The sequence below is a fragment of the Nanorana parkeri genome, unplaced genomic scaffold (assembly GCF_000935625.1).
Source record: "Nanorana parkeri isolate BGI_ZX_2015 unplaced genomic scaffold, ASM93562v1 scaffold25, whole genome shotgun sequence".
NCBI lineage: Eukaryota > Metazoa > Chordata > Amphibia > Anura > Dicroglossidae > Nanorana > Nanorana parkeri.
Window position 1 is genome coordinate 2,876,612 of NW_017306293.1, and position 10,064 is coordinate 2,886,675.

Sequence of the window (10,064 nt, forward strand, 5' to 3'; positions counted from 1 at the left end):
TATCGAGCATTTGGGCGAGTACAAGTACTTGCCCAAATACTCTGTATCTGTGCATCCCTAATCAAAACTGTATTGGTCTCTGCTAAATAGCGCTTCTCATTGGCCAGCGTGGTCACCAGACCACGCTGACCAATGAGTGCTTGCATTTGCGAGCGAAATTCAAAATGCATAGGGCAGGACTGCGCTGGACAGTACACCTGTACCGGCGGAGGGTAAGGACTGTTTGCCGAAAGGTAAGTATAGCCGGGGGCGGGGGGGTTTTGGAAGAGACGGGGGCCAGATTTGATCGGGTAATTCCATTTTCCCATATTACCTGGGAAAGTGAACTTGCCCTTTAATGCACATTGTGCGTGTGGGAGTGTTCTGCTGCTTTGCTACCACAATATGGCACAGTGAAATGGCGGCAGCACTCAACGCACACACACAATGTCCTATGCGTGCATTTGCATGCAGATGGCGGGGTTCGTTTTCATTTTTTTAATTTGATTTTTTACATTGTCACTTTTTTTTTAAAACTTTTTTATAACTTTTTTTTATTTTTTACTCCCCCCCCCCCCCCCCATGATCAGATCACTTGAAAACGAGCGGCGGCTTCACTATGTACACTTAGCTCTGCTTGTCCGAAACCGGGCTAAGTGTACAAAAAAACTACTCGCCCGGCGCATGAAACTGCATGTCCCGGGCGTCGGGCGATAGGAATTCCACACCCCTGGGGCCTCATTTGGTTTTCTTTATTTTCAAATGTATTTTAAAAAATATTTTTTTTAAATGTAGCTGTATATTTCTTGCCATTACCATGTCCCACCACAGAAAAAAACTAAACAAACTCCTGATGTTCATGGCAATACCATATATGTGTGCGTTGTTTGTACTTGTAGTGCGGCCTAGAATGGTAGTGTGTATTTTGATTTGTCTTTCATCCTACCTAAACATGGACACTAAACCTGGCACAGACACTAAATTAAAAAATAGGATTTTGGTACTCACCGTAAAATCCTTTTCTCTCCGTTCATTGAAGGACACAGACGGCAGTCTCTGACTCTTCCTCACTAGCAGACTCCGCCTGGGAGGAATCCCCCAGGTCAGGCTGCGCGGCCGTCGCCGAAATTTCTCCCTCTTCCTCAGAATCCCCAGAAAGGACCGGGGAGGGGGCCGGCAAAGCTCGTATTTTTTTTACTGCTACCTAAAACACACTGATGCCAAAAATGACACTAACCTAGATCAAGCCCTGATCTATTTTATTTTTTAGACTTCTCCTTTAGCAAGGAGATAAAGATACAGTAGGAGGAATTCATCAAAACTGGAGCAGACAGAATCTGGAGCAGTTGTCCATGGTAACCAAACAGCTTCTCTCATGAGTTTATTCAGTTAAGATTTGAAAATAAAATATATAAGCTTTTTGGTTGCCATGCACAGCTGCTTCATATTCTGTCTGCTCCAATTTTGATAGATTCCCCTAAATGTATCTTCATATCCTCACAGAGGAGAAACAGAACAGGAAGAGGGTGCTCAAACCTGTGATCACAGTGATTGGCTATCACAGTCATCACATGACCGGGAGTTGATCCGCCTGGCTCCTGATCATTAATTTTAGACCAGCAGCTGTAGGCGATAACTCAGTCTCTGTGCTGGGGGGCACATGATTGAGCATGCTTTCAGCACAAGCACATGATGCATATATACGCAGCAGGGCAGAAGAAAGTCCACTGCCGTTATGGTGTGTGTGTGTGTGTGTGTGTGGTGTTGCTCCCATAAGGAAAAATAGCAAGATATCTGATAAACAACGATTGTCAAGAGATAGTGTGCTATTAAAAAAAAAAAACCCTGCGCAGCTTTTCTTTACCTGCTGGCAGAATTCTTTGACACTTCTTCCTCCTTCTATAAAGTGCTGGTAGAAGACACAATCCCTCTGCAGGTGACCAGATGTCAGAAGACGCAGGTAGACAACCACATAGTCTGAAACAGTCTGCTCATTAAATGCAGCTAGTAGCTCTGACACTACAGGGCCCTTCTCCACGAGAGCGATTAAATCCATGAACTGAGAGTGTAAAAGGAAAAGAACAATGGAGGTCATATCAAATAATATAAGTGTTCACATTGAAATTCTCTACAGAGAGCAGTTCATAGAAAGATATTCAGAAATTACAAAAAGTGAGATGTTTACTACAAAAAAAGAAAAATAGAATGTTATGCAGAATTAACTAGAAGAGGTGACAGATATGCCTTAAGGATAATCATTCTGCATAATACAGTCAGACTGCGCTCACCGTATTGTGGAAATCTTCTATAGTAAACTCTGTAAAGCCTTGTTTGATAAGCTCTTCCTTACTGTTCAGTGACACTTCCTTAAACCTACAAAAGTGAAAGGAAAGACAGGTGAAGCCATGGAGATGTAGACAGAAAGTTTCATCACAGAGAAGAGCCCAACCAAGATAACTGTACAAGTATATAAGCAGCCTGTCTCTCGTGTCACACCTAATGCAAAGACACTGTCCAAGCAAATGAGGAAAATGGTTTCTATCTTACCGTGCTAGGTCAGCACCTCCCTCCAACAAGGCTTCTAAGTACGAATAGCCGAATGCTCGATAAAAGCAGTTTCCATCTGGTCTCGTTCGGCGTATGTGAGCATATCTTCTGTGTAAATCCTAAAACAATAACAAGACTAGTGACGTGTGTTACATGAGCTATTGTATGCAGAGCCATTAGAAATCATGGGACCCCAAACAGCATACACAGCAGGCTACACATGCAGCAAGCACCAAAGTAACACTACTTTTTCTGTGCTATCCATTCTTTACGTTGGTTCATTATGATTGTAACGTTTCTTCGGTAGGGATGCACAGGTACTACACTGTGTGCACAATTATTAGGCAAGTGAGTATTTTAACCACCATTTTTATACATATTGTCCAACTCCAAGCTGTATAAACTTGAATGCTTATTGGATTTAAGCATATCAGGTGATGTGTATTTGTGTAATGAGGGAGGGTGTGGTCTTAGAAGATCAACACCCTATATCAAGGTGTGCATTATAATTAGTCAGCTTCTTTTCCTAGGCCAGGGAACCTAAAACACTCAAAGAGCCGTTTGGACCCGTTTCCCACAGAAAAGAATACACTGGGAGCCACAAAACCCTTTTGACATCTAAAATGAAGATAACACGGCATATATCCTTTTTTACCTTTATGCGATGTATAGCATGTTTATAGGTATGTGTGGGCTTAGTAACGCACTGGACTCTGGGCTTAGTGACGCACTGGACTCTGGGCTTACCTGAGACCTTGCAGAGCCCACCTGAGAGTGACCTCGCAGAACACACCATAGATCCTGCACAGCCCATCTGAGACTCTCTATGGTAGGCTCTGCAGAGCCTCAAGTGGGCTGGTCGCCGGTGTCCCTTTCCCTGTAGCTCCTCCCAACTCCTCTTACCTGCTGCCGCTGAGGCCCGGCCTCCTCCACCCCCTCCCCTGTCACCTCTGCCATGCCACCCCTGGTACAGCTGATACTCATGTAAGAGGCCCCCTAGGCTGCCCAGACCCCTCACATGGGTACCGGCCGTACCCACCTGACGGCGGTGTTCTATCAAAGTTTGGGACTATGTTACAATGTCTGACCGATGATGTGGTCACACATTTCAAAGTAGTCCCGCCCAGTTTTTTGGCGGTGGAATGTGTGACCACCAATAGGTCAAGCATTCCGACGCTTTCTCAGCTGTTCCAGGGCAGATCGGCATCGCATATCGGATGTGCAGGAGAACTGATCTGCCCTGAAACAGAGTGCGATCTCACATTCCACCCCACTCACAAAGTCGGATAGAAGTGAAATTTCAGGAGTGATCAGCTGTTTCAGGACAGATCAGTTCTCCTGCACATACGATCTGCGATGCCGAACTGCCCTGGAACAGCTGAGAGAGCGTTGGAATGCTTCACCTATTGGTGGTCTCACATTCCACCGCCAAAACTGGGCGGGATTACATTGAAATGTGTGACCACATCACTGGTCACACATTCCAACCTAGTCACAAACTTTGATAGAACAGCGGCCCTGTCTAATCATTTAATCGGAGAAATAGAGTGTACTGTGTACTTTTATACAATGTAATGTTCCCCATTATAATCCACATTTCTAATTAAATTAAATAACAGCACACAGTGTGCAGCGATCCGATCCAGCGCTGACTCCTCTGTCTTATCTGGTACCTCCTGTCCCACGCAGTCTGTGCGGGTGCACGCCGTCCATAGACTTACCTTGTGTCTCTCCTCGTCTCCCAGCCGAAGATCTGAACTGCACATGCGCCCGCCCCAAGATCCTTTGCGGCCGCCCGAGAATTTTCAGATGTTTGGTCGAGAGCGCGCGGCGGAGACACATAGTTACATAGTATTTGAGGTTGAATAAAGACATTAGTCCATCAAGTCCAACCTATTAGGATCTCATTCTAGGAGTACCTGTACCCCTGTATATTACCTGTACCCCTGTATATTACGGTCCCTTAAGAAATCGGCCAAAAGACACAGGTAAGTTTTAACCCTTTGGAGAACCTATTTATTTGTATGTTTTGGCATATATCTACTGCTTGCTAGCAGTCGATATATGCAAAACGGGGAGGGTTCAATAACCCTTTAACTGACCTTGAAAAGTAAAAAATTGTAAAAAGTATTTCAGAGGGATGCAGGACTCAAACTTGCTAACATATCGGGGCGTGATCACAGAACCATTAAAAGTTTTGTTGCAAATAGTCAACAGGGTCGCAAGAAATGCGTTGAGAAAGAAAGACGCAAATTAACTGCCAAAGATTTGAGAAGAATCAAACGTGAAGCTACCAGGAACCCATTATCCTCCAGTGCTGTCGTATTCCAGAACTGCAACCTACCTGGAGTGCCCAAAAGTACAAGGTGTTCAGTGCTCAGGGACATGGCCAAGGTAAGGGAGCCTGAAACCCGACCACCAGTGAACAAGACACATAAGTTGAAATGTCAAGACTGGGCCAAGAAATATCTGAAGACAGATTTTTCAAAGGTTTTATGGACTGATGAGATGAGAGTGACTCTTGATGGACCAGATGGATGGGCCCGTGGCTGGATCAGTAATAAGCACAGAGCTCCACTTCGACTCAAGACGCCAGCAAGGTGGAGGTGGGGTACTGGTGGGCTGGTATTATTAAAGATAAGCTAGTTGGACCTTTTCGGGTTGAAGATGGACTCAAAATCAACTCCCAAACCTACTGTCAGTTTTTAGAAGATACTTTCTTCAAGCAGTGGTACAGGAAAAAGTCTGCATCTTTCAAGAAGACCGTGATATTTATGCAGGACAATGCTCCATCGCATGCATCAAAGTATTCCACTGCGTGGCTAGCCAGTAAAGGCCTTAAAGATGGCCTTCACTGGCCATGACAATAATGACATGGCCCCCTTCCTCTCCTGACCTAAACCCTATTAAAAACTCTTGGGCCCTTCTTAAATGGGTGAAGGAAAACAGTACACCTCTCTGAACAGTGTCTGGGAGGCTGTGGTGGCTGCTGCACAAAAAGTTGATAGTCAACAGATAAAGAAACTGACAGATTCCATGGATGGAAGGCTGATGACTGTTATTGAAAAGAAGGGGGGCTATATTGGTCACTGATTTAGTTTTTTGAAAATGTCAGAAATGTTTATTTGTAAATGTTGAGTTGTTTATTATTCTCACTTTAACAGATTAAAATAAACAAGTGAGATGGGAACATTATCGTTTTCCATTTAGTTGCATAATAATTGTGCACACATAGATCTTATCCTAAGAAAGCCAAAACATCACTTTTACTTTCTTAAATATTCAGGTTTGAGGCTTATTAAGATTTTGGATTGACTGAGAGCACTGTAGTTGTTCAATAATGACATGAATCCTCAAAATACAACTTGCCTACTAATTGTGCACACAGTGTAGTATGAGTGCCAATACCGAGTATTTGGGTGAGTACTCTTACTTGCCAAAATGCTCCTGATATTTATCCCGATACCAGAACCTCCAGTAATAGGAAGCTGGGCTGAGAGTCATTACATGCCTCCCGGCTTCCTGATTGCCCAGAAAGCCGGCTCCATGCTTCCTCATCACCAAAGAGCATGAAGCTGGCTTCCCGGCCAATCAGGAAGCCAGGGGGCAGGTAATGACTCGCCCCCCGGCTTCCTGATTGGCCAGGAAGCCGGCTCTGTGCTCACTCGTCACTTGGTCGGGAAGCTGGCCAATCAGGAACTCAGGCTGCGAGTCATCATCTGCCACCCCCCCGGCTTCCTGATTGACCAGAAAGCCAGCTCCATGCTTCCTCGTCACCTGGTGATAAGGGAGCATGAAGCCGGCTTCCTGTGTCAATTCCCGCCGCTCGGCTTCCTTAATGGGACTTCCGGTATTCAGTATTGGCGAGTATCGGGGGAAAAAAAATATCGGTACTCGATACCGAAATACCGATACATTCCTAGTCTTTGGGAGTTGTGTCCAAGTAAATGTTCGCAGTGATATGGGAGGCGGTACAGAGAGAAAGTGATACAAGACTGGTCTTTCTATTTCAATTTTTTTCCCTTTTTTTTGTCTACCTTGGGTAATATGCACCAGACATACATAAAGGATGCAGCGTTTAAGAATGTGTTTTGGGGTTTTTTTTAATTGGAGGAAAAAAAAAGCAGTGGTGCAGTGTTGGGAGCAAAGGGGTCAGGCACTGTGGTGAGGGTGAGAAGGCCATACAGGTACAGTGGTAAGAGTAGTAAGGGAGGATGAGAGTCTGGCACAGTTGTGAGAAGGGGGGGGGGGGGGGGGAGGGGGATACCAGAGCAATGAGACTTTCCACTCCCTGCCGTGGATCATTGTTGGCATGTGAACACAGGAAGTCTTCAGTACCAGACATCCCTTGCTTGTGGTGGTCATGTGACATTTCAAATGGCCCAGCAACAGGAGCCTGGAGTTCACTACATCAGCCAGCAGCAGAGGTGGCGGCAGGGGATGTTAGAGGTGATGGGGTGGAATGTGCATGTTCTGGAGGGGGTGCCAGAAAGGTAAACAGGCCCAGTGCTACCTGTACACCACCTCCATTTTCAGCCGCCATTACTACTGAACCCAAAGATTTAAATGTATTCTTTATTTCTTTTACTTTCAAGATAAACATTATACTTGGAATACAACATCTACTACTCACTACCCTCCTAAACTATTGAACATTGGACATGTATTAATGTTTTGAACATAAAATCTCTATTTTAGCCTGGAAGCAAGGGGAAAAACACTTTAACTTCCTAATTTCTTTTGTACAACTAGGTATCTCCCAATATCGATACTAGTGTAAATGCCCTGGATAAGAAAGGCCGATACTGGTCCTTTACATTTTTCAGGAAGGTTGGCTGCTTGAGGTTTTGAGCTTGCTGGGGACCTCAGGCAGCTGTCTTTGACAGTGCAGGTCCAGCAGCAAATTACCTCCTTCCTGGTGCACAGCACTTGACAGCCCCCCACCCAACAGCACAGCCCTGCAGGACAACGAGCGCCTTCAAACAACCCAACAACAATAGCACCTCATGCTGCGGGGAGACAGAGGTTGCCTAATTCACACTAATGGGCACACTGGCTCCATTATGTCAGAGCACGCTGAAGTGGAAACAGGTGAAGAGCGGACAATGGTTTTATTAGGCACAAAGGAGACGTGGCGTGCTAGACCGGCGCTGTCGGCTAACGAAGGGGTAAACGTCATTGCCTAACAACGAACAAGCAAGGCTTTAATGTGGAAGCCCAAAAGGGGGGCACTTCACCTTATGAATCCATGGCGGCATGGTCTGTTAGTGCTGTACACAGTTAGTGGCTATACACATCCCGATCTTTTCTCACAACCCGATTGTCTTAATGGTTTCAGCGCCATGTCACCACAAACGGCATGAGACAGTTCTATAGACTGACGCCGAGATTATCCTCACACAAAGATTCTGATTGCATCGTAACAGCCACTTGAGAGGACATTATACAGAATTGTAGGGTCACGTCAAACACACACGCAATCTGCTTGGAGAGCGACATTTAGGTATGCGTCTCCACTTTGGGCTTTATCAGTGCTGCAAGCGTGGTTTGTGATCTGTCACTGCCTACTGTACTGCAAATCTCAGTACCCCAGTCTTGTACTCGTGAAAACGCCAGCCCTAGAGTACGCAGATCACAGCCGTTTAGCACTGGAGTGCCCGGTAGCAGCACGCAGAGCTCTGGAGTGCGTGGCACTCGCCCACAGAGCCCTGGAGAGATGTGCACGCAGCCCTGGTGAGACCCCAAATGCAGCCCTGTATAATTGCTCTATAATCATGGATTGCTGGGACTTTTAGTCCACTACAGCCGGTTGCCATTCTCAATTGCTGTATAATCACGGATTACTGACATCTGTAGTCTTCTATTGCTGGTTACAATTGCTAAATAATCATGGACTGAGATACAGTTCTTGATACTTATAAAGAAACTGCCCTAAAATCATTAGTCTGTATTGTTTTAGAAAAAAATGTCACATGCCCCCTTAAGAAAAAGTATTGGTAATTGGTATCGGCATGTACCTGAGGGACTTGTACTTGGACTTGACAAAATGGTATCGGGACATCCCAATTTACAACTATAGTATTAAAGAGGAAAACAAATTCCACCTTCTGTATGAATATCGATGGTGTTTTTACTTAAATAATTTAACCCAAAAATGTAACGGTCTAGTACTTCTTAACGTGTATATAGTCAAAAAGTCTTTGTTGATTTGGATAAAGTAAGGAAGGGTTAACTTAAAACAGGCTTTTTCTGCCCTGCCAGGAAAATTTCCCTTCATTTCCTCTCTGAGAGATGCAAATTCAACTAAAAACGAAATTTACCCAAAATGAGGGGGATTCCTATCTGGAACAGTTGTCACCAGAATATCTGTCCCCATTAAAAGATTTCCCCTCAACTCTTCCTATGATGACAAGTCTAAATTTTTTGCGTTCCCTTAATTTCTGTCTGAGTGACCATGGTCACCATTACAAATAAGATGGTAAATCTTCCAGATGGGGACACAGCATTAAGAACATGTCAGAAGGTCTAACCCTTTTTCACTCCATACAAAAACATTTTGCCTTTACATACAAGGATCTATTTATAAATCTTCCACCCAGCCATATGCTAGGTGAATTCTATTCACATGGCATTCACCAAGCGTATGGCTGGCTGGAAGATTTATAAAAAGACAGCTTAATAACAAGTATATGTAGAGTGATTACAGAATGTAGGTTAGTTCTACAGCCCAATATCATACGTTCTCCTTTCAGTTTAGAAAAGCGTGTTTTCCTTTCAATGTTACAGAAAAATGAAAATAAAACAGAGTTGTGTGCGAGTGTATACAAACTGCGACATCTAACACGCACACAATAAAGAAATAGGTGCAAATAATAGGGCAAATCATTTATTTTATGTTTCTATACAGACACTCCTCGGTTGTCGATGGGGTTATGTTCTGATAACACCAACGTAAGGCGATCGTATTGTAAGCCGAGGGGTGTACTGTAGTGTACTCTACTGCCGTAGTCGGCAGCAGAAAGTACACAATAGGGAGCAATTGCCAGAATGCTATTGGCTATTTTAAATCTTTTCAGACTGGGCTAGTGTAATGAGCGGTGTGCCTCAGGGTTCTGTGCTGGGTCCCATATTGTTCAACTTATTTATTAATGACATCGGGGAGGGTGTTAACAGCGATATTTCCGTGTTTGTTGCGGATGACACCAAAATCGGGAGGGTAATAGACAAGGACTTAGACATTATAACATTACAGGAGGACCTGGATAAAATAGGGGAGTGGGCATTAATGTGGCAGGTGAGGTTTAATGTCGATAAATGCAAAGTAATGCACTTTGGAATTAAAAATAAACAAATGGGTTATACAATCATGGGTATGCCGCTAGGGAAGTCAGAAATGGAGAAGGATTTTGGGGGTCATTGTAGACCACAAACTGAAAGGTAGTTTGCAGTGCCAGGCTGCTGTAAACAAAGCTAGCAGGGTTTTGTCCTGTATTAAAAAGGGGATGTATTGCAGGGACAAGTCTATAATTTTGCCACTT

The 10,064-nt window shown here is 44.3% G+C and overlaps 1 protein-coding gene across 1 annotated transcript in view; it reads right to left on the bottom strand.

The window, feature by feature from the left end:
- OTUB1 (OTU deubiquitinase, ubiquitin aldehyde binding 1) overlaps nucleotides 1–10,064 on the bottom strand; it is a 23,464-nt gene that overhangs the window by 1,821 nt on the left and 11,579 nt on the right. Inside the window, exons 4-6 of the mRNA XM_018565043.1 lie at nucleotides 2,527–2,645; nucleotides 2,268–2,352; nucleotides 1,844–2,038 (exon numbers count right to left, since the gene is read on the bottom strand). Coding sequence (XP_018420545.1) covers nucleotides 1,844–2,038; nucleotides 2,268–2,352; nucleotides 2,527–2,645 — 399 coding nt within the window. The remainder of the gene's footprint in view (nucleotides 1–1,843; nucleotides 2,039–2,267; nucleotides 2,353–2,526; nucleotides 2,646–10,064) is intronic.